General features: G+C 38.9%; 2 protein-coding genes and 1 long non-coding RNA gene across 4 annotated transcripts in view; 2 read left to right on the forward strand and 1 right to left on the reverse strand.

The window, feature by feature from the left end:
* The first annotated feature begins 388 nt into the window (after positions 1–388).
* On the forward strand, positions 389–2,624 carry H2AZ1 (H2A.Z variant histone 1). The gene is made up of 5 exons (XM_012738397.2): positions 389–569; positions 994–1,071; positions 1,342–1,455; positions 1,777–1,906; positions 2,189–2,624. The coding sequence occupies exons 1-5, from the start codon at positions 567–569 to the stop codon at positions 2,248–2,250; spliced, it is 387 nt and encodes a 128-aa protein (XP_012593851.1). The 5' UTR covers positions 389–566; the 3' UTR covers positions 2,251–2,624.
* Positions 2,625–3,901: 1,277 nt separating this feature from the next.
* The window catches only part of DNAJB14 (DnaJ heat shock protein family (Hsp40) member B14), a 44,346-nt gene continuing 24,039 nt past the window's right edge, over positions 3,902–24,208 (forward strand). Inside the window, exons 1-2 of one of the 2 annotated variants that reach the window (XM_020284609.2) lie at positions 3,902–4,170; positions 19,513–19,684. In XM_020284609.2, coding sequence (XP_020140198.1) covers positions 4,038–4,170; positions 19,513–19,684 — 305 coding nt within the window. In that variant the 5' untranslated portion in view covers positions 3,902–4,037. The remainder of the gene's footprint in view (positions 4,171–19,512; positions 19,685–24,208) is intronic. The other variant, XM_020284610.2, reaches the window with a different exon arrangement.
* Positions 4,749–14,123, reverse strand: LOC142865521 (uncharacterized). The gene is made up of 2 exons (XR_012915723.1): positions 13,360–14,123; positions 4,749–5,222 (listed from the first exon to the last, which is right to left on the reverse strand). It is a non-coding gene; the product is annotated as an uncharacterized LOC142865521 (long non-coding RNA).

Here is a 24,208-nt window from a genome sequence, read left to right on the forward strand (position 1 = left end):
GCAGGGCTCTGCCCGGGAGGCGCCGAGGGCGGGCGGGAGAGGCAGGGCGCGCGAGACCCTCAGCGAGACTTCACGTGGCCTGCGGGACCCCGCTAGGGAACCAGGGGGCGCTAGCGCGCCCCTCCGCTGCCCCTCTCAGCCCCTCCTCCAGACACGTGACGGCGGCCGCTGGCAGCGCCGCTCCCGCAGCGTCGCTCGCTCTGTTGCTTCCCTCCCGCCGCTGCGCCCTTCTTCTCCCCCGTTCCCCTCCCTCCGCCCTCCCCCACCTCCTCCCCACGCCCCAATCGCCGCTTGAGCTTGGGAGTGCCCGCCCCTCCGCCCTTTTCTTCGCATGCTCATTGGCTGAAGTCTCAAGGACGCGTCCCGAGGGCGGGCGGCAGCCATTGGTGGGATGAGCAATCCGAGTTCCCGGATGAGGGAACATTCTGCAGTATAAAGGGAGCGGGGAAGGCGGGAGACAGCGCAGTTTGAATCGCGGTGCGGCGAAGGAGTAGGCGGTGGGTCTCGCCGTGCGTCTGATTAGCCCTTTCTCCGCCGTGCTTGTTTGAGCTGCAGCTGAATTCGAAATGGTAAACTTCGCAGAGGCGCTCGAAGACTCCGCGGCTTTCTGCCGGCGGAGAAAGCCCGTCACACACGGGGACGGGGCGAAGGGGCGACGGTTGGGAACGCGCAGGGACGGCGTTTGGAGGAGCGGGGGGCGGGGAAGGTGTTGTGTCGGCTGCGAGCGGAGCAGCCTCCGATCCGCGGCGGGCGGCGACGGTTGGGCGCGCGCGACGCCGCGGCGGGCCGGCGGGCGGGCGGGCTGGCGGGGGCGCGCGGCCGCGGCGAGCGCGCGGCGGGGGGCGGGCGGGGTCGCCCCTGCGGCGCGCGGCGGCCCGGAGACCCCGGCGGGGCGCGGGGCCGCGCTCGCGCCCGGACGGCGGGGGAGGGGCGGCCGCCCTGGTAATTCTATATTCCGCGTTCCTCCTCCGCTCCGGCGTGTGCGCGCCGCAGGCTGGCGGCAAGGCTGGGAAGGACTCCGGAAAGGCCAAGACAAAGGCGGTTTCCCGCTCGCAGAGGGCCGGCTTGCAGGTCAGTAGTGGCTCGTGCAGCCCGGCGGTCGTGGCGTCGTCCCCGCGCCCCCTCTCGTGTACGGTCTCCCGATGGCGTCTCGTCGTGGCGCGCGCGACGCGCTGTCGCGACTCGGGCGGCCGATGCGATAGGCACGGGGGCCGCGATCGCGCGAGCCGGACCGGGCGCGTCGCTGCGCCGGCGTCCGTGCCCTCGGCGTGGCGCGCGTGCAGTTCCGTCCCTGACCCTCGTATCTTTGTGCATTTGTGTCTGTGTGTGCTTGCGGTTAAGTTCCCGGTGGGCCGCATTCATCGACACCTGAAATCCAGGACGACCAGCCACGGCCGTGTGGGCGCGACCGCCGCCGTGTACAGCGCAGCCATCCTGGAGTACCTCACCGCAGAGGTAAGCCGTGGACGTCTATAATCTGGGGGGCGGGGAGGCGGCGCAGCGACGGAGGAAAGTGATGCAAGAAAACTCCCAGGCCCCGGTCGCGGCGGCAGCCGCAGGGACCGCTAGAGGGAGCTGGTGTTCAGCAGGGAGCCTGCGGGGTTGAGTTTGTAGCTCTTGGAAATAGAATTGCACGCCCCTGTGTAGCTTTGTGTATCTTGTCATTTGGGTGGTGAGGGGTGACGACAGTTATTACATTCATGAAGATGTGATTCTGCTCTCTGGATCTTGGTCGAAGGAAAGTTGAAAGGAGATTGATTAGATTCTGCCTTCTAGGTACTGGAATTGGCAGGAAATGCATCAAAAGACTTAAAGGTAAAGCGTATTACCCCTCGTCATTTGCAACTTGCTATTCGTGGAGATGAAGAATTGGACTCTCTTATCAAGGCTACAATTGCTGGTGGTGGTATGTAACCACTAAAATTGTATTTGAAATTCCTTTAAAGAGTTCGTTGCTGCTGCAATTTCCGTTAGTGGTTTTTAGTCTAGAGGAGGACATTTAAGTATATTTTCATTGGTGCAGTATATCATGAAATTTGATTAGTCTGTAACTCAGTTTGTCATACTTGGAGCCTCACGGTTTTAAAGATAGCTTCCAAGTTGAACAGTGTAACTGCCTTGGTTTCAAGTACTGTATGATTTTAAAAATATGTATTTTAAGTAGAATTAATCCCTGTTACTTTCCTAGGTGTCATTCCACACATCCACAAGTCTCTGATTGGGAAGAAAGGACAACAGAAGACTGTCTAAAGGATGCCTGGATCCCTTATTATCTCAGGACTCTAAATACTCTAACAGCTGTCCAGTGTTGGTGATTCCAGTGGACTGTATCTCTGTGAAAAACACAATTTTGCCTTTTTGTAATTCTATTTGAGCAAGTTGGAAGTTTAATTAGCTTTCCAACCAACCAAATTTCTGCATTCAAGTCTTAACCATATTTAAGTGTTACTGTGGCTTCAAAGAAGCTATTGATTCTGAAGTAGTGGGTTTTGATTGAGTTGACTGTTTTTAAAAAACTGTTTGGATTTTAATTGTGATGCAGAAGTTATAGTAACAAACATTTGGTTTTGTACAGACATTATTTCCACTCTGGTGGATAAGCTCAATAAAGGTCATATCCCAAACTAGTTGTGTTTTAAATTTGCTTGATCACAATACAAACTTGTGTCTTTCGACTACCATCCAGCAATAACTAAGCAACATTTTTTCCTGTGAAATAAATCGATAATCTGTAGATCAACAAAGTCAGATAGCCCAAATGTTTAACTTTTTAAATGTTATTTAATGAGCTATTAAAGGTTTTTAAGCTTTGGTGGGAGTTGGAGTGGGATTGTTACTGTTTCTGAGGCTGTTTGACCATCTCAGCTCCGTATACTGGTGCTTGCCGTGAGGCAGGGCCACACCAGTCCACTTCCTGTGGTGGACTAGGGGGGAGAGGGCAGGTGGGGATGTCCTATATATAGCTGCCTCCACGGAATGAACTTTCAGTTTAAACTTTGAGGATACTGGGGCTATATGCCAAGCATGACTTTGAAGTCTGAAATTGTCAAATACTCTTAAGTATGTTAACGTTTTTGGGGATATATTAAACCCATTTTATGAAAGAATCAGGATTTCTTTCTAAGTAGTGAGTTGTTAGCATGGCTAAGAATAGCTTGGCTCACTCAGTGTTATATAAAAATTGATAATCTCGTGGTTGGGTTGAGCAGATCATTTTGACGCTTGGTTTCTGGTAAGTTTTTAAACTGCAAATTTGGATGTAGACATTACCAAACATACACTGACCCATTTCCCCCCACTGAGGAGACTCACGTGACATGGCACTTCCCAAAGGTAATGTTACAAAAATGGAAAAAGGAGAAATCAGGAGTTTAGTTTTGTGGCTAATGCACTGAAGGGGCTGGTTTCCCGCCCGGTTTTAGCCATACACGATTACAGGGAATAATTGCAAACCACACACTAAACTCCTTTTTACCTTTTCTTGGATAGCCTGAGATAAATGGGTCAGCGAAATGTGGAGCTGAAATAAGGCAGTAAAACAAGGCCGGTGGGAGGCAGGAAGGCGCCGGTGTCCGGAAGCGCGGAGTTGGGGCTGACCCCGGCCTCGCCTGGCCGGGTCCCGCGACGGCGGGCCAGGGGCGGGGCGTCGGCGCTCTGGGAATTTTGCTGGGACAAGTGTCCCCTCCGCTGTCCGTTCGCTCTGGCCCGTCCGCGCGGGTCGCCCGGGTTCCAGCCTCGCCCGGGGCCCTGCCCGCGCCGCCGAGCGCCCGCCGTGCCCGGGCGGGCGGGTGGGCGCCGCGCCGGGGAGCGGGGCCGGGCCGGGCCGGGCCGGAGGGACGCGGCTCGCGCAGGCCGCCGCGGGGCGGGGAGGCCGCCGTAGGAGGCGGAGCCGCGAGGCCGGGCCGCCGCCGCCGCGGTCCCTGCGCTCCTCCCCGCCGCCGCCGCCGCACGCCCCGCCGGCCGGCCTCTCCTGTCCGCGGCGGCGGCTTCCGCCCGCGTCGCTGCGCAACCGGAGGAAACGGAAGAAGGCGCAGGCCATGGAGGGGAACCGGGATGAGGCGGAGAAATGTGTGGAGATCGCCCGGGAGGCGCTGAACGCCGGCGACCGCGAGAAGGCCCAGCGCTTCCTGCAGAAGGCCGAGAAGCTCTACCCGCTGCCCGCGGCCCGCGGTGAGACCCGGCGCCCCTGCCCGCCTGCCCGGCCGGCGCCGCGCGGCCCGCCCGCCCCACCTCCCGGTCGGGCCCCGGTGCCCGCCCGGCCCGGCCCGGCCCGACACGACACACCCCCGCCCGCCCGCCGGCCTCGGCACGGGCGCCCGCGACTCCACGCCCGCCTGCCCCCGGCTCCCGGCATTTTCATAGACGTCCAGCTCGCGTTCTCCCGGGAGGGGACCCGTCTGGTCCCGTTCTCCACAGTGGGGCTTGATATCTGGGGGTCTGGTTATGTGGCCTCCCTTCCTTCCCAGCCTCGCCCCCGGAGGAGGCCTAGGCCGCTCGGGAAGTGAGAGGAACGGGGAACTCACTCCAGTGGCTAATCTCCGGTCCCACCATCTCTGGGCTGGGTAGAAAACTGTTCCCAAAGCAAACACCTTCCAATACCTGCGATGACATTGCTTTTCCTTGGGAGACAAGCGGGGAACAGGAATGATCAAGAGTCAGTAATGATTTGCTGAATAGTATCTGATTTGGAAACATCATAATTGCCGACAAATTAAGCAAATCTCTAAAGAATAGGGTATTGGACTTACTTTAGTTGAATTCACCTTGTTTATTGTGCAGTTCTCTAGGCTTCAAAGTAAAAATAGCTAACATTTATTGACCAGTTACACAGTGCCAAGAGTTGTATGTAGAGGCACAGAATTCTTTTGACCTGGTTTACATAAACCATGTGGAAATACATGAATGAATGAATGAATGAATCAGTGAATGAATTGTGAATGAATGAAAATATCTTATCCAGGGTCGCACAACAATTAGTGGAAAAGTCAGAACAGTAGCTGAGCTTTGAGACTCCAAAAGACCTTTAACTGCTATACTCTACTGCCTTGCCAATAGGATACTGTTTCGCTTATTTTCAGGTTAAGAAGAAAATATTGATAAATTAATAAAAATGTGGGGCTACCTGTTTTATTTTGTTAATTTTTCTTTTCTTCATTGTTGAAGCTCTTGTGTCCTTTGCTTTTCTCTCTGTCCTTTTTATTACATTGCCCTGGAACACTGTACTACAGAGGACAGGAAAAAGAAGGCAAAGGAGAGAAAGGAATTAATAAATTTTTTTAAATTGTGGTAAGAAACATATAAAAATTACCATCTTAACCATTTTTAACTGTACAGTTCAGTAGTGTTAAGTATATTCACGTTGTACAAGGTATTGTCAGAACTTTTCATTTACCGTGCCAATTAAATAGCTCCCTGTTTCCCCATCCCCCCAGCCACTATTCTGCTTTTTATTTCTATGAATTTGACTACTTTATATATTTTATATAAGTGGAGTCATATAGTATTTTGTCTTTTTGTGACTGGCTTATTTCAGTTAGCATAATGTTCTCAAGTTTCATCCATGCATGTGACAGGATTTCCTTTTTTGCAAATGCTGAATAATATTCCATGGCCCCCACATTTTGTTTATCCACTCATCTGTTGATGGACATTTGGGTTCCTTCCACCTTTTGGCTAGTACAAATAATGCTGCTATGAACATAGGTATACAAAGATCCTGCTTTCAAATTTTTTAGATACCCAGAAGTGGGATTGCTGGATCATATGGTAATTCTGTATTTAATCTTTGAGAAACCACAGTACTGCTTTCCATAGCACCATTTTACATTCACAGGAAAAGTACATGAGGGATGCAGTTTCTTTGCCAACACTTATTTTCTGGTTTTTGTTTGTTTTGTTAGTAGCCGTCCTATTGCCAACACTTATTTTCTGGTTTTTGTTTGTTTTGTTAGTAGCCGTCCTAGTGGGTAGCAGGTGATATCTCATTGTGGTTTTGATTTGCATCTCTCTGATGATTAGTGATGTTGAGCATCTTTTCATATGCTTATTGATCAGTTATATATTATCTTTGGAGAAATGTCTATTCAAGTCTTTTGCCCATTTTTTAAATCAGGTTTTTGTTTTTTCTTGTTGAGTTGTAGGAATTATTTGTGTATTCTGGGTATTAATCCCTTATCAAATGTATGATTTGCAAATATTTTCTCCCATTCTATAGGTTACCTTTTTACTCGATTATATCATTTGATGCACAGAAATTTTAAGTTGTAGTGCCGTTTGTCCACTTTTGCTTTATTGCCTATGCTTTTGCTGTCATATCCAAGAAATCATTACCAGGAGTTAATTATTTTTTATTCCCCTCTCCCTTACTGTATGAATATATGATTTCATCTGGTCATTATCTAGTCCTAGAGGGACAGTATTAACATTAAGTTAGTAGGCAGTCTATACAGAATAACTTGGCTTTTGAAGCCTTACTCTTCACCTGCTAGCTTGTAACTGTATTCCTGGGCAAGGTAGAGAACCTCTCTAGCTTTTGGCTTTTTCATCTGTAAAATGGGGACAGTGTACTGATCTCACAGTGCTGTTGTGAGGATTAAATGGGTTAATACAGGTAGTTAGTACAATAAGTACTATGAATGTTAGTACAGTTAAGTACTCAATTAATTTTGGTTATATTTTATGAGACTCTAAGAATTCTTAAAACCTGCCCAAATGTGCACAGTCTGTCATGCAAACAACTTGAATCCTTCTACCAGAGGACACGGTAAAACATCAAAGCACAACATAGTTGTTGCTCTTAAAGACATGAAATGTAGGAAAAATTAAGAAATATAAGAGTAAGAGTTGGTAGTACAAATGTAAGGCAGTATGTGACTACCAGCCGCGGTCTAAAAACTTCACGGGTAGACTGTCTTTGACACCTTTTTAAGGAGGGATAGATTACTTCTCTAAGCCTTTTTGTGTTATATGTAAAATAAAGATGTCATCACATGGTTGATGTGAGTTGAAATAAAGGTACGTGCAATTATTTAGGAAAATATATTTTACATAGAACATTCTCAGATGCTTATTGGTATAATTTATGAATTCATGAGAGGGTAAGGTCTAAAACATTTGTGTAAGATTCTGATAACAGATTTCATGTAGAAGGAAATTGAAGCTATTGGTTACAAATGAGATTTTTAAATTTTATCGTTGAATTTCACATATTCTGGTGAACACCAAACCCTTATAACTTAAGAAGTTGACTGAATGTTCTTCTGGATGTGCTTATACTAAAAGGCCAAAAGAAAATATTGCATTTAATTTCCATTATTCTTATATAGTGAATGGAAAACTGTGAACTGAATTTTAGCTAAATTCCATGATTTTTGTCCTCTTAAAATTTTATTTTTGGCAAGTAAAAAGTCTGATATATATAATAGTTTAATAAATTGGTAAGAGTTTTCCTTGAGGAAAATCTTGATCTCCAAATGGATCTACATTATTGTTGCTTTCCATGTTTTTAGTTGAGAATATTTTTTTACACTTACTGCAGTGAATTGAATTGTACAACTTTCAAATATTTTATGAGTTTACATTTGAAAGTATTGATATATGAATAGCTACCACAGGAAATTTAAAAATTTTGGAAAAATAATGTCAATGAGTAGAACTAAATTACACGTTAGTTTCTTAAACTGTACATTTATTGAATTATTGATTTGTTTTCGATTTTCAGAGAGGGATACAACCTCACTGTTTAATGCTTTATGTTACTATTTTAATACTTTAGTGTTTCATAGTAATTGGAGGACAGTTTGAAGTGTACATTTTTTTTTAGAGGAAAGCATTTTTATTGTTTTTAAGAACATCTTAGTAATTTGGATCAAATGGTGACCTACAGCTTCAAAAAAGGGCGTCTTATCTACTTTAATGAATGGATACGTATAATGAATGGATAATGTATAATTTGCAGCATCTATCTGCACAATAGCAATTAAAATAGTTCTCTTTTTATTATTTTTCCCTTGTGTGCGAGAGATTTTTCTTTTTTTGCTACATTATTTTAAAGTTTATATTGTATAAAAAGTTCAAAGTTCTGTCCCCATTTTTAAACTGTCATTATACATCTGGAGTATTATCCAATATATTCCTTTTAGGATAATTCCATTTTTTTCTGTTTTGACTTGATTAAAATTTAGTGATGAGTACATATTATACACTCAAAACAAACAATGATTTCTTTCTCTTTTTTTGAGGTAGAGTCTCACTCTGTTGCCTGGGCTAGAGTATGATGGCATCCGCCTAGCTCACAGCAACCTCAAACTCCTGGGCTCAAGCGATCCTCCTGCATCAGCCTCCCAACTAGCTGGGGCAGGACTACAGGCATATGCCACCACACCCAGCTAATTTTTTCTATTTTTTTTAGTAGAGACTGGATCTTGCTCTTGCTCAGACAAGTCTCAAACTCCTTAGTTTAAGGGAGCCTCTTGCCTCGGCCTCCCAGAGTGCTAGGATTACAGGCATGAGCCATCGTGCCTGGCCAAGACAATTATTTCTTAAAAGAGCCAAGTTAAGTGTTACAAAATGATTTCTAAATTTCAGCTAGTATCCAAACTAATAATACTAGGTATTACGGTTGAAAGAATACTAAATTTGGGTTTTAAACTTAATTTAACAGTAGAATGACCTTCGGTACATGGCTTAATCTTTCTGAGCCTCAATTTTCTCATCTATATAATAGGGGGTTATTTATTCAACAAATTTTTACTGAGTGTTTCTCTGTGCAGACAGTATTCTAGGAACTAGGGATTGAGTGGATAATAAGTCAGTGTACTTGTCCTCATGGAACTTCCATTCTAGAGGAAATAGGAAGTATCTAGTGGATATATAATAATGCTTCAATTCCTGTCATTGCCTCTTCTTTTCCTAGGCCACAGTTTCCTCATGTGTAATCTTCATAGGATTATTGTGAGAATATTTTATTATCTTAAGTACTATAAGAATGTCATGTATTATTACTATGGCAAACAAAACTTGCATAGTGTGTTGGAATAGATGAGTAGATGGTATAGTATTTGTAGATTGTATAATATTTGTCTCATGTGTCATTTTGTTTTGTTTTGTTTTTTGAGACAGGGTCACTCTGTTGCCCAGGCTAGAGTGCACTGGCATCATCAAAGCTCACTGCAACCTCAAACGCCCTGTGTTAAGCCATCCTTCTGCCTCAGCCTCCCAAGTAGCTGGGACTGCAGGCGCATGCCACCATGCCTGGCTATCTTCTGTCATTTTTAAAAGTAATTATTTGAGCACAAAATAATTGCTTTAAATTGGGATTAATCTTAATCTGAATTAAGATTACTCATTCCATGCTTAGTTAACATTTACTACTTCTGCCTTGCCACATGCATCCCTTATTGTCTATGTGTATAGCTGTCTCTTTCCTAGATTAAAAACTCCTTAGAGGTCAGGAGCTATTTTAATCTTAATCATCCTTTTTGCTCCCATAATGCCCAACAGTATTGGGCATATATTATAGCATCTATAGGCCTGGATTTCCTGGAATGGTACCTGTTTATTAATTTTACTCCCTTAAATAAAGAGAATTTGTTAAATAACTAAATGCAAATTTTATAGCTGTAAGGCTTTCTATGTTAATACATTTACAAATGAAGCTTTTATATAATCAGACTAAGTATTCAAAAATATATATAGGAATTATTACTATAGCAAACATTTGAAAAGAGTATACGTGTGCATCAGTGGGAGCCGATTAAATACATTGCATTCATACACTACACACCTGTTAAAAATGATGAGGATCTATATTTATTGCTATAACTTGATGTCTATAATATATCAACAACTGAATAAAGTTAAGTTACAAATATATATATAGATTATTCTTTTTAAAAATAATCTAAAAACTTAGAAGGCTAGCTAACTAGAATAACTAGAGTTAAATATATCAAAATGATATAGTGACTTTGTGTGAGGGATTTATAAGTGATATTTACTATTTTTTTTTAATGAGCTGAACATACTTTTATTATCACACAATAAAAACTATTTCCAGTTTACAAGGAAGAAAGAAAAAAATTGTTTTTCAAATCCTGTGTTCTGATATTAGATTCAACTAATGATGGGCATTTTATCTAACAGATGTGTAATAGAAACTTATAAAATATTTTAAAAATCTCAGTTCTTCACTTTTGGATTATCCATATAAACATTTTTAATACTATATTAACTTTTTCACTGGTCTTTAATATGGAATATACATAATTAAATGCAGATTATGTTGAAACTCCAAGTAAAGCAGTAGGTCTGGAAGGTAAATGCATAAAATAAGGTTGAATAGTTTTAAACCCAAAAGTAAATGTACTCTGGTTTATAACTACTATCCCAACTAATGTTGGTAATAATATTGCACATTATGGTAAAAGAGATCTCATGTGATAGCTAAGACATTTACTAAATCAGAAAAATCCAGTGTGTTCGAAATTCTGGTGGTACTTAAACTGAATCTTTTTAGATTTTTATTCTTTTTAGGCATAGGTTTCAGTGATTGTTAATACTAAGAACCTTGCTGATTCTATTTTTGAGATGATGAAACTAGATTTTTGAGGCCCAGAAATAATATAACTTGCCCAGATTGTCACTCTATGGAGTCAAAAAGTGTTTAGTGTGAGCTCATGTACACACACAGCTATCGTTGGCAGAGCCCCGATACATGAAATAGTAGAAAAACTTTCAGTATCGTAATCACTGCTGAAAATCTAAAACTGTATGATTCTGCTTTAGCAAAATTCTGGCTATTAACATGAAAGATGTCCAGAAGAACAGTGGGAGACTGTATTTTTAGGTGAATGAAAGGACAAACATACAGGTAACTAATAACTAGTAAGCATAAAGTCTTCATGGCCACATTTAAGTATTAAAAATATGTAAGCACTTTCATATCTGGCCTCAAATTTTTAAAAAGTAAATTTTTGCTTATTAGCTGTAATAACTTATATAAAGAATTACTTCCCCTTCTACCTATCTTAAGGTTATACAGTGGTACAGTTCATGTAGGAAGAACATGATAAATGCTGGGTTGCTGTTATCAGTTTTCAAGAACAGGAACAGATTCTTTTTCATTCTCCAAAAGCAGCTAATTATTATTTTTGAGGTCTTTGGCCAATGGGAACCGTTTTATATAAGTTCCTTCCTGAGTCCTATAGATCCCAACCTTTTTGGCACCAGGGACAGTTTTCATGGAAGACAGTTTTTCCATGGACTCCATGGGGGTGCGGGGGGGGGGGTAGTTTGGGATGGTTCAAGTGCCTTACATTTATTGTGCAGTGAAACCTCTCTGCTAATGGTAATCTGTATTTGCAGGTACTCCCCAGCGCTAGCATCACCACCTCAGCTCCATCTCAGATCATCGGGCATTAGATTCTCATAAGGAGCACAACCTAGGTCACATGCACAGTTTACAGTAGGGTTCACGCTCCTGTGAGAATCTAATGCCACTGCTGATCTGATGGGAGGTGGAGCTTATGCTGTGATGCATACAGTGGGGAGTGGCTGTGAATACAGACGAAGCTTTCTTTGCTGGGCAGCCCTGTTCCTAACAGGCCATGGACCAGTACCACTCCCTGGCCCAGGGGTTGTGGACCATAGCTATAGACATATCTTTGGTAGTTTTTAGTAGCTACTTTCTTATTTGTTATAATAATGTTTTGGTACCTCTTATACATTTCCTATGCTATATCTGGGATCAAGCGTATCTCTGCTAATCTTGGTTTTATTTAGTGGAAAATGGTGTTTCAGCATCACAGTCTGAGCACTTGGGATGTCCTAGATTGTTCATTGTTTTTGGACCTTTTCAGTGCAGAGAACTATGTTGTAGGTTTTTTTGTTTTGTTTTGTTTTTTCAGAATATTACAGGGGTACAAACATTTTGGTTACATAAATTACTTTTATACTGTTTGAATCAAAGTTTTAAGTGTGTCCATCCCCCAGATAGTATGCCTTGTACCTGTAAGGTGTGATTTTACCCATCCCCCCTGCCCCCCTCTCCTGCTTTATTTCCGATGAATGATATTTCCATATGTGCACATAAGTGTTGATTGATTAGTTCCAATTTAGTGGTTAGCATGTGTGGTGTTTATTCTTCCATTCTTGTGATACTTCACTTAGATGAATGGTCTCTAATTCCATCCAGATTAATGCAACAGGTATCAGTTCACTATTTTTTATCACTGAGTAGTACCATGGCATACATATACCACATTTTATTAATCTATTCATGTATTGATGAGCACTTGTGTTGTTTCCACATCTTTGCAATTGTGAATTATGTTGCTATAAACAATCAAGTGCAGGTGTCTTTTTTACAGAATGTTTTTTTTCCTTTGTGTAAATAGCCAGTTGTGGGATTGCTGGATCAAATATAGTTCTACTTTTAGTTCTTTGAGGTATCTTCATATTCTTTTCCATAGAGGTTGCACTAATATGCAGTCCTACCAACAGTGTATGAGTCTTCCTATCTCTCCACATCCATGCCAACATTCCATAGATAGTGCTGGGAGAATTGGATAGCCACATGCAGAAGACTGAAACAGGATCCTTACCTCTCATCATTCACAAAAATCAGCTCATGAAGGATAACAGACTTAAACCTAAGGCATGAAACTATAAGAATTCTAGAAGAAAATGTTGGGAAAACTCTCAGAGACATTGGCCTAGGCAAAGAATTTATGAAGAAGATCCCAAAAGCAATCACAGCAATAACAGAAATAAATAAATGGGACCTGATCAAATTAAAGTTTCTGCACAGCCAAGGAAACAATCATTAGAGCGAATAGACAGTCTATAGAATAGGAGAAAATATTTGCTTGCTACACATCCAATAAAGGGCTGATGACTAGAATCTATAAAGAACTCAAGCAAATCAGCAATAAAAAATCTAACAACCCCATTAAAAAGTGGGCAAAAGACATGAACAGAAACTTTTCAAAAGAAGATAGACTAATGGCCAACAAACATGAAAAATGCTCAACATCTCTATCATAGAAATGCAAATCAAAACTACAATGAGAAATCATATAACTCCAGTGAGAATGGCTTTTTTTTAAAAGATAAAACAGTTTATGAGTTTATGCTGTTGTTTCTGATTCAAGTGAAACATTTTAGGGTTTTTACTTAAACTTCACTAGCTTATCTTTCTATCTTCTTTTTCCCTCAGTGGTAATCCTGGTTTTCAAAGAGGTGGGAAATTATAGAATGTGTCATGATTACTTATTTGCTTCATACCACATCATGTACATAATAGTTTCAGAATAATACAGGGACACACACACATACACACTTTCATTATTAGTTAAATACCTTCTAGCCTTCTCCGTTTCCACATTTGTAATCCTCTTCTCTGACAATGAGCAGTGTGGCTCCCACTTATTTGTCTGTTTCCCCCTGTATGTAATTATTACTTCCTTGACCTCATTGGTGCTGGTCCTGTCAAGCTTGGCCGTGGTTTGGGTTATGACTGTCTCATTGGCTCCCATAACCTTCCTTGGTCCAGGTCTCACAGGCCCTGCTAAAAGGAAGACAGGGAAGGGAAGAAGTCCAATAATTTTTTTTCAATTAAAGAGAATGACAGAGGAAGCCCACCATTTTAAAAATATATGAACCATATCTACAGTGTCAGAATACACTGTCATTATATTCTATATGCTCTCTCTTTTAACCACCTTTAGCATTAGTTCTGTAAGTAACTATACATTTAATGCTTATTACCAGTCCTTAGATCAATGTATATGTAATTATTTTAGATTCTTGAAGCTTGTTTTTTAGTAAATTCTCAGGAAGAGCTTGTGAGAACTATGTTCCCTAAGTTCTGGAATGTTGGAAACAGTTCATCTGTGGCCATACTGCTTAAAGTTGGTTTGGTGGACACACACACTCCTTAGCTCACACTTTCTTTCCTTGAGTATCTATATTACTCCATTGTTTTGTGCAAGTACTACTGATGAGCAAAGTCTGATAACAATCTAATTTTCTGTCCTTTATATATCATTCAGTCTTTTTGCCTAGATGCCCAGGTAATTTTACTAGACTATATCTTGATGTTGATAATTCATGGTTAGTCAGTAGTAGGTATATGATTTGCCATTTTTATTTTATTAATATAATTTAATTCTTTTAGAGACAAGGTCTCATTCTGTCACCCAGGCTGGAGTGCAGTGACATGGTCATAGCTCATTGTGACTTCAAATTCCTGGGCTGAACCAATCCTCCTGCTTCAGCCTCCTGAGTAGCTAAGACTACAGGCACCTACCACCATACCCAGCGAATTTTCTTTTTAAATTTTTTTGTAGAGACGGGGTCTCACTCTGTTGCCCAGGCTGGTCTCAAATTCCTAGACTCAAGCCATCCTCCTGGTTTGGCTTCCCCAAGTGTTGGAATCATAGGCATGAGCCACTGCACCCAGCCCTCTTGCTTTGCTTTTTTCAGTACTCCTATTGTACATATATTGGATATTCCTTAGCTATCTTCAGTGTTTGCTATTTTCTCTTGAATTTGTTTTATCTTTTTAATGTTTTTAATTTCTAAAATTTTGTATTCTCTTTCTCTTAAGGCATTAGAGAAGCACAACACGTATTGTGTTTATGACTCTTTGTTTTTTCTAGTTTAGTCTTTTTTGAATTAATTTTTTTTTAATTTCTTATTCTTTCTTGAGTTTTATCACCTAAATTCTTGGTAGATAACTTCTGAGGTGGTTGTAAATTTGATATACACTGATCTTTCATATCACGTATCATTTTTTAATGTCTTTTCAGCTTGTTTTGAAGTAGTATATTACAATGTTCATCTGTTTTCTTGGCAAGTGTTTGTGGTATGTATTCTTTGTCTCTAGAGATTTATTTTATACCTTCTTTTTTTCTTATAATGTAATAACTTTGTATCAGATTTTACTTGTCATTTTCTTTTACTCATTTTTATGCATTATTAGTTTAGTTACCCTTTCTAAATACACAGACATCCTTTTCCTGTTTTTGTGTAATGTTTAAAAAATTTTTTTTGCCTTACTATATGAGAGCTTCTTATTCCTTTGTCCTTCTCTACATTTATCTGGAGTTTCCCTTTTCTTTCCTCTCCTCCCCTCTCCTCTCCTCTGTTTTCTTTGGTTTCTTTTTTTTTTTTTTCCTTTTTTCTATTTCGCTGTCTTCAGTTTGGGTCCTGTTCCTAACAGTTTTTCTTTGGTGTGGCTTTGTTCTGAAAGAGAACTTTGGTTGGTTAGTTTTGAAAGTTTGTAGAGACTGGAGTGTTTTGTGTCCTTTATGCCTTATTATGGACCCTTGCACTCATGTGCCATTGTAGTGGGCAAATCCCAGTCCTTTTTTTTTTTTTTTTTTAACATACTTTTCTTAGTTTTTCCTGCTGTGCTCTATAGAGAGTACCTATTGGGTATTTTGGGGTTCTTCTGTTCTGTGGGCTGGCAAATGCCCCCTCACTGTCCTTTGCTTCTTCCTACACTGATGCTAATACCCACACAGATCTTATAGCAATTGGTGGTTTGTCCCCACCTTTTTGTGTTTTGGGATTTTTGTAATGAAGTTTTCCCTGTCTGAGTTTGTAAGGGAATTTGGAGAAATTTAAAATTTAAGCTGCCTTAGAATTCCTACAGAATTTTTCATGTTCAAATTTTATGAACCACTACCACTTAGACCATGTTGGTTTCCATTGTGATTGCATTACAGAGTAAACTACAGTTAAAAATTGACTATATGATATATATTTCTCATTAATAACTAATAGATTGCTAATTGTTTTTCTTTACCATCTACAACTAGATTATTATAAGAACTAAATTTCTCCTGTCTTTGATGATCTCTTAAATGTATTAACCAGGGGGAAGGTATGGTAGCAAGAAGTTCTCCTGTATAAATAAAATGTAAGTGAATAAGTAAATATCTACATGTTTGCAAATTTGCCAATAGCACTGCTGGAACTTTAAAAATATCTATAACAGCTTTATTAAGATGTAATTGACATACCACGTAATTCACTCATTTAAAGTATACTGTTGAATGGGTTTTTAGTATATTGACAGAGTTGTGGAGCCATTACAACAGTCAATTTTAGAACATTTCCTCACGTCAAAAAGAAACTCCGTCCTCGTTAATAGTCACTCCTCACTTCTCCTCAGTTCCACCTTCCCCCTTCTCCCTGGCCTTGGCAATGACTCATCTATTTTTTGTCTCTGTAGATTTGCCTATTCCATACATTTCATATAAGTAGAATCATATAAACGTGGTCTTTTGTACCTGTCTTCTCTCACTTAGCATAATGTTTTCAAGGTCCATCCATGTTGTAGCATGTACTTCATTTCTTTTTATTTTTGAATAATATTCTGTTTTCTGGATATGTCACAATTTATTCATTCATCAGTTCATAGACATTTGTTTGCACTTTTTACCATTATGAATAATGTTGCAATGAACATTTATGAACCAGTTTTCATATAGATGTATGTTTTTTTTTTTTTTTTTTTTTTTTTTTTTTTTTTTTTTTTTTTTTTTTTTTTTTTTTTTTGAGACAGAGTCTCGCTTTGTTGCCCAGGCTAGAGTGAGTGCCGTGGCGTCAGCCTAGCTCACAGCAACCTCAAACTCCTGGGCTCAAGTGATCCTTCTGCCTCAGCCTCCCGGGTAGCTGGGACTACAGGCATGCGCCACCATGCCCGGCTAATTTTTTATATATATATCAGTTGGCCAATTAATTTCTTTCTATTTATAGTAGAGACGGGGTCTCGCTCTTGCTCAGGCTGGTTTTGAACTCCTGACCTTGAGCAATCCGCCCGCCTCGGCCTCCCAAGAGCTAGGATTACAGGCGTGAGCCACAGCGCCCGGCCTAGATGTATGTTTTTATTTCTCTTGAATATATACCTAGGATTGAGATTGTTGAGTCAAATGCTAGCTATGTTTAATCTTTTAAAGAACTACCAGATTATTTTTCAAAGTAGCTGTACCATTTTATATTCTCACCAGCAATGTATTAGGGTCCCAGTTTCTCCCTATCCCTATCAACACTTGCTGTTGTCCATCCTTTTGATTATAGCCATCCTAGTTGGTGTGGAGTGTTATTTTTCTGTGATTTTGATTTGCATTTCCTTAAGGGTTAATGATGTTGAACAACAACTTTTTTGGGTACTTATTGCCCATTTGTTTGTTTATTTGTTTTGGAGAAATGTCTATTCAAATCCTTTGCCCATTTTTTAGCTTGAGTTTTTTGGTCTTTTTATTACTGGGTTATAAGAATTCTTTATACATTCTGAATACTTTTTTCTCAGATATATGATTTGCAAATATTCTGTGGATTGTTTTTTTTCAAAACTCTATTGATGGTAGCCTTTGAAATACAAAAGTATTTCAATATTTAAATTTCGATAAAGTCCATTTTCTCTATGTTTTCCTTTTGTTTTTAAATTTAAGAATGCTTTGCCTAAACCAAGATCATAAAGATTTGCTTCTATATTTTCTTTCGTTTTCTCTTTTCTTTTCTCTTTTTCTTCCTTTCCTTTCCCTTTTCCCCCCCTTTTTCCCGCTTTCCTTTCCTTTCCTTTCTTTTCTTTCTTTTTTTAGAGACAGGGTCTCCCTTGTGTGGCTCAGGCTGGAGTGTAGTGATACAGTTGTAGCTCCCTGCAACCTCTAGCTCCCATGCTCTGCTGTCCTCCCATCTCAGCCTCCTGAGTAGCTGGGACTACAGGTGCATGCCATCATACCCGGCTAATTTTTAAAATTTTTTTAGAGACCGGGTCTTGCTATGCTGCCCAGGCTGTTCTCAAACTCCTGGCCTCAAGCAGTCCTCCCGCCTCAGCCTCCCAAAGTGCTGGGATTAGACATGAGCCACTGTGCCTGACCCTACTTCTATATTCTTGTAAGAGTTTTGAGCTTTAGCTCTTACATTTAGGTATATGGTTCATGTTGAGTTATTAATAATTTTCATGTATGGTGGGATGAAGGGGTCCAAAGTTATTTTTTTACATGCAGATATCTAGTTGTTGACTCACAAGTTCTGATATGTAGAATTTTCATTTCCATTTAATTCCAAATTTGTAATTTCTATTATGATTATTTCTTTGATATATGAGTTGTCTAGATTTTTTGTTGTTGTTTTGTTTTTTGCCTTTCCAATCCATTTGTGATTTTTTTTGCAGTTACATTTTTTGTATTTAATTTCTCATTTAATTGTGTTGTGTTCATAGATCATGTGGTACATATGATACTAATTCTTTGAGATTTGAAGAAGATAACTTTATAGCCTAGCTATAATGTGGGCCTATAAAAAATGAATATTGACCACTTGGGTATAATGTTATAACTCTTAGATAAAGCTTGATAAATTAGATGTTTAAGTCATCTGTATCCTTAATGATTTTTTAAAATTTACTTTCTGTCAGTTACTGATTGAAATGTGGATGATGGTAGATTTCTGTTTTTTCCATTTAGTTCTGTTAATTTTTTTTATATTTAGTTTTAATTTTTATTATGGAAAGTTTCCAGCATACATTAAGGGAAAGAAAATAGCATAATGAATCCCTGTCACCCCCATCTTTAACCATGTGTGCATGCCTGGCCAACCTTATTCATACGCTCTTTCTACCCCCACTTTTATGCCTTCTTCCCCAGATTATTTTAAAGCAAATCCTAGATCTATTTACTGTTGTTTTATACACTGAATGTTCAAATTTACTCACACATTCACTACAGTATTTGCTCGCCATTCCGTTTTGCATCTCAGGCTATCTAGAATCATTTTCCTTCTGCCCCAAATATATTTATTACAGCATATTCTAGTTAAAGTCTTCTAATGATAAATTTTCTCAGTTTATCTATTTGAAAATATTTTTATCTTGTGCACTTTCTGGAAAATTAGTGCAGACCTTAACACTTATTCTTTTCAGAGCATTTTGAAGATAATATTCCAGTGTCTTTGGCTCCCATTGTTGCTTTGGAGAAATAGGTCTAATTTCTGTTTATTTGTGGATGATCTTATTGTCTGCTTTAAAGACTATCTCATTTTCTTTGGTATTCTACAGTTTCACATGATACAAACAAAAGTGTGTCATTAATAATCAAATGTTAATAATTTCAAGTTATTATCTTTAAATTTCTTAACATTCTACTTCATGATGAGTAGTGTTCTATAAACAGTTAGGTACATATAATAATATGTAGTAATATAATAATAGTAGTAATAATAGTAATAGTAGTAATAAACAGTTAGGTACATATAATAATATGTAGTAATATAATAATAGTAGTAATAATAGTAATAGTAGTAATAGTAGTAATAGTAGTAATATAATAATAATAGTAATAGTAGTAATAGTAGTAATATAATAATAGTAGCTTGCTATTTAAAAAGACCCCATGGTGAATCTTTTTCGAGAACACAATTGATAATTTGCTTTATAACTTGTCAAGATCTTGTGTATGTGCCCTAATATAAACAAGGACAGTATACTTTATCTCTCTACAGCACTATTGGAAGTAATTATGAAAAATGGAAGCACAGCTGGAAATATTCCTCATTGCCGAAAACCATCCAGTAGTGGTGATCAGAGCAAGCCTAACTGCACGAAGGACAGCACGTCTGGCAGTGGTGAAGGTGGAAAAGGCTATACCAAAGACCAAGTGGATGGAGTTCTCAGGTATGATTTATATCTTAGCCATAATTAATTCTAATATAATCTTTAGATGTTATAACACCTTAAAAAGTATTTGAAATATAACTTGTTAGAAGAACAGACTTCAAGAAATTGAACTGAGTATGTTTTATGCTTCATATTCCTTATAAAATCATTCTATAAGGTACCAACTCTATGGATAATTCTGTTTTTTAAAGTAAGTTTAAGTTAAAGAGCTGCTTCCAGCTGGGCCCAGTGGCTCACGCCTGTAATCCTAGCACTCTGGGAGGCTGAGGCGGGCGGATTGCTCGAGGTCAGGAGTTCGAAACCAGCCTGAGCAAGAGCGAGACCTCGTCTCTACTATAGATAGAAAGAAACTAATTGGCCAACTAATATATATAGAAAAAAATTAGCCGGGCATGGCGGCGCATGCCTGTAGTCCCAGCTACTCGGGAGGCTGAGGCAGGAGGATTGCTTGAGCCCAGGAGTTTGAGGTTGCTGTGAGTTAGGCTGATGCTACGGCACTCACTCTAGCCTGTGCAACAAAGCGAGACTCTGTCTCAAAAAAAAAAAAAAAAAAAAAAAACTGCTTCCAAATAATATTTCTTAAAAGAAAAGTAATTTCAATTTTTGACACAATGACATTGTTTATATAGCAATATTAAAAGAGGATGAAGAATTGTTTTATCTTATCTATAGATGAAAATGGAAGAATTTCATGTGAGAGGAACATTGAATGTAATAGCAACAGTATTTTCAATTTTCTATTTATATTAATGAAGGCTTTTTAAAAATTATATTCATTTTTAAGGCTGTCTTCATATATATGTAGATACCATAATATTCTCTTTTTAATATTTTCTTATTCTGATTATTCTGTCTCTATTTTAGTTTCAGCTCATGATATGCTTCTACTTAAAGCAGAAGAATTATATATAATTGAAAAATTATGAATTGGGTTTTGGGTATCTGGCTTTATTTTATAAATAATAAAAGGCTTTCAAGAAGTAAAATGGAACTTTGAGTATGAAACACTATACAAAAGACTGTTTTGTTTTCTGCTAAAGCCTAAGGAAGCTGTATTGATGTTGTACTTATGTTAGTCTGCTAGGAAAAGTAAAGTTTAGGGATAAATTGAACAGTGATTAATCAGATAATTCTCATGAAGAGTGAATTATAGTGAACTAACTCAAGTGAATACTAGTTAAAACTAGTTAGATTAAATCTCTCTTTCTCCATTGGCCCTTTTTTGTCTGTTTCTCATTTATTTATTTATTCATTCATTCATTCAAGACAGAGTTTTGCTCTGTTGCCCGGGCTGGAGTGCACTGGCATCATCATAGCTCACTGTAACCTCCAACTCCTGGACTCAGGCAATCCTCAGCCTCCTGAGTAGGTAGGACTATAGGCACGTGCCGTCACACCCAGTTAATTTTTTCTTCTTTTAGTAGAGATGGGGTCTTGCTCTTGGTCAGCCTGGTCTCAAGCTCCTGACCTCAAGCAGTCTTCCTGCCTCAGCCTCCCAGAGTGCTAGGATTACAAGTGTGAGCCACTGCGCCTAGCCTATTTCTCTTCTAATCTTATTTTTTTCTCACCCTTTTTTCCTTCATTCTCTCTATTTTACTTACCACAATTTGTAATTTAAGTATATTTTGAGATACAAATTTTATTTATTCAGGAAAGTGATTTGTCACCACATCTCAATTTTCAAATGTCAGTATATTTTGCTTTTTTCCCTACCTATTTAAAATGCTAAAGGTTGATTGTAGCATTTTATTGTAGTGTGATCACAGTGAGGAAAGATGATTCCCTAGTCATGGTAAAGCCATAATCCAGGGTATTTGATTAGCATGAGTGGTGGTAAAGCACTTTGAGAATATAAATAATGCTGCTAAACACTTTTATAACTGTAATACTGTGTGAGAGAGTTGAATAAATGAATAAGAGAGACTTACTCTTGAATTTTTTCCAGAAAGGTTTTGAGTAAGCAACATGCTGAAACACATTCCTGGAAACCACATCCTAAAACAAGTTGTATTTTCTTATAGAAATTACTTTATGTTGGAAGAACATATTCTAAATGAAGGACTCAAAGTAAAAGTAAATTGTAGTATATATAATTTTTCTGATTTTTTTTTTTTTTAAGAATATAGAATCACCTATATATTTGGAAGTTCACTGAAAAGCTATGGTTGAAAGTTTTGGAAAATACGAATCTCCTAAATCTGGGTTATTTTAAGCAATCTTTTATTTCTTCATTTCCTCTACCAGTGCCTTTGAAAGACAACGATGAGTAGCCCAAGGTGTGGTAGCAATAAGGAAGGGTTTACAATGATAAATCTCTTTGTTCTTACATTGATTTTATATATATGCGGGGGAGAGGGGCTTCCAAAGCCCAGAAGACCTGGCTTTAGGCAGGAGAACACCTTGAGAATGGGAGAATGAAAGACAGTGGTGGGTGTGAATACACTTTGTACGTGGCCAGAGTCGGACAGATGGAAACATGAACCGTTGAGGGAATTTTTATCTGTTGGCCTTTATTTTCTCAGTAAAATTGGAGATGAGATTGTGTTTTGAGAGTTAGAAGAAAAGAGATAAGGGTGAAAGCTTGAGGAAAGTGGTAAAAGTATAGAATATTGCAAAGGAGCAAAGCAAAGAGAATGGAAAAATTGCTGATTTAGCATTGAGGGCCCCGCCATGTTTAAGACCACGAATTCTTTATGGGTAGAAGAATTAGCTTAGTAGCATACTTGTGTTAGAGATTGATTCTCTGGTGAATAATTCTAATAATTCTGGTGAATAACTTTTTTATTAAATAAATGTAATTTTTTTGTTTTGGGGACTAAATCTGATTGGAGATTTCTTTAAGACAATTCCTAAGTTATTCAAAATGCTTTGGTCAGTACCTTATGTAAGAGTTACTTAGCTGAAATCACATAACACTTACTCATCATATTAGCCTTCCTAAGTGTTAGTGAGGGAACAGATCACTAGCAAACACATGATGTATGCTTTTGTTTTTTCTTTCACCCTGTACACAGGGGATTTTTCTGCAGAAAGCCATGTTATCTTGTTTAGCATGATTATACAAACTAGTTGCTCAGTGACAATTTGGCTCAATAGGGAGAAGCCATGCAATAATACTGCATCCATTGCATAAGTAAGAGCTGAAGAATAGGTAAACTAATATTCGGTGAAACTTGGCACCGTTTGTTGTCTTTGAGTTGAAATATATTGAAAATATATATTGAAAAATAATTGAGAAAAAGTTGTCATGGATCTTACTTGAAGAAATTTTTAATATATTATTGAAAAAGAGACCATTTTGTATTTTAAAAATTCACAAGATCTGTGGGAAGTCATTAAATGAATATCATTATATTTATCAATTAGGAACACTTATGTACAACTGTTAAATCATTTGAATTATGAGGATTTGAATTTAAAATTTGATTTAAGCTCCATTTCTTTAAATGAGAAGAAGAAAAATCATTATGCTAAACTTATAAAATAATCCTTTGTCTCAGGAATAAATATTTCCTTAAATACCAATTAAATTTGGAGTCTGTCTAAATAATTAACTATAGCACATAAAAAGAGGAGATTTGAAGGGTGACCCTCCTCTCCTACCCACTATGCTTTTATGCACATAAAAGAAAACATAAAGGCTGGACCAGACATACTTTTCCCATTGTTGAGCTCCAGACCATTTTGACCTTATTGTACATAATTTCCTTGTAATGGTTACAAGGAAATTTTTTTTAATTTCTTTCTTTTTTTTTTTTTTTAATTCTTTGGTGAGGCTAGAGAAGGTTTGAATCTTTGAAAAAGCAGCAGACTGTGAAAAGTGTGGCAGATACATGTGGCTGGTGAAAAGGAACGTGGTGAACAACAATATGACTGAAAGATACATGAATGCCAGTTTTTCATTTGGGTGTGAAAAATTAGGTGCATGAATATATTTGGAGCATTACTTGAAATAGTCTTTAGCCTGTCCATTGGTGATGATGACTTTATAACTGCTGGCTTCTCATGAATTCCTCCTAGAGGAGAAATCATGAAAAATGTAGTGCATTGAAGATACAGTGGAGCTAGATAGACAACTAAGAATTAGTGAAATAATTGTTTTTTTCCATCTATATATTTTTTTGTCTGTAGCAATTCTTAGCTTTATGACCCATATCTAGAGCATTGCGAAAGCTAGCCTGCTTTCCCTACCAGCAACCCTCTCTTGGGCTACACTTTTCTATTGCCCAGCCTTTTGTGCTCAAGATACATTAAAAAAATTTTATAGGGTTAATCTGGAACACAATTAAACATCTTATGCATTCAAACCAAATAGTAATGGCTGTAGGATTGTTCAGTATTTAATATATCACTACCTTTTGTTTTCTGCATCCAGATAGTATCTGTACATATTCTTAGCTCTATTCCTTGTCTCACAATCTGTTTTACTTCTATTAATTGGTTCTTTTCTATTCTACATTGATTTTTGGTGCCAGCTACATTTTCATTATAGCATTTGTCACCTTTGATCTGAACGTGACT

The sequence above is a fragment of the Microcebus murinus genome, chromosome 29 (genome assembly GCF_040939455.1).
Source record: "Microcebus murinus isolate Inina chromosome 29, M.murinus_Inina_mat1.0, whole genome shotgun sequence".
NCBI lineage: Eukaryota > Metazoa > Chordata > Mammalia > Primates > Cheirogaleidae > Microcebus > Microcebus murinus.

Coding starts and splice junctions, on each gene's coding strand:
- H2AZ1 (XM_012738397.2), top strand. Junction 1,456..1,776: donor TGGAGTACCTCACCGCAGAG/GTAAGCCGTGGA, acceptor TCTGCCTTCTAG/GTACTGGAATTGGCAGGAAA. Junction 1,907..2,188: donor GGCTACAATTGCTGGTGGTG/GTATGTAACCAC, acceptor TTACTTTCCTAG/GTGTCATTCCACACATCCAC.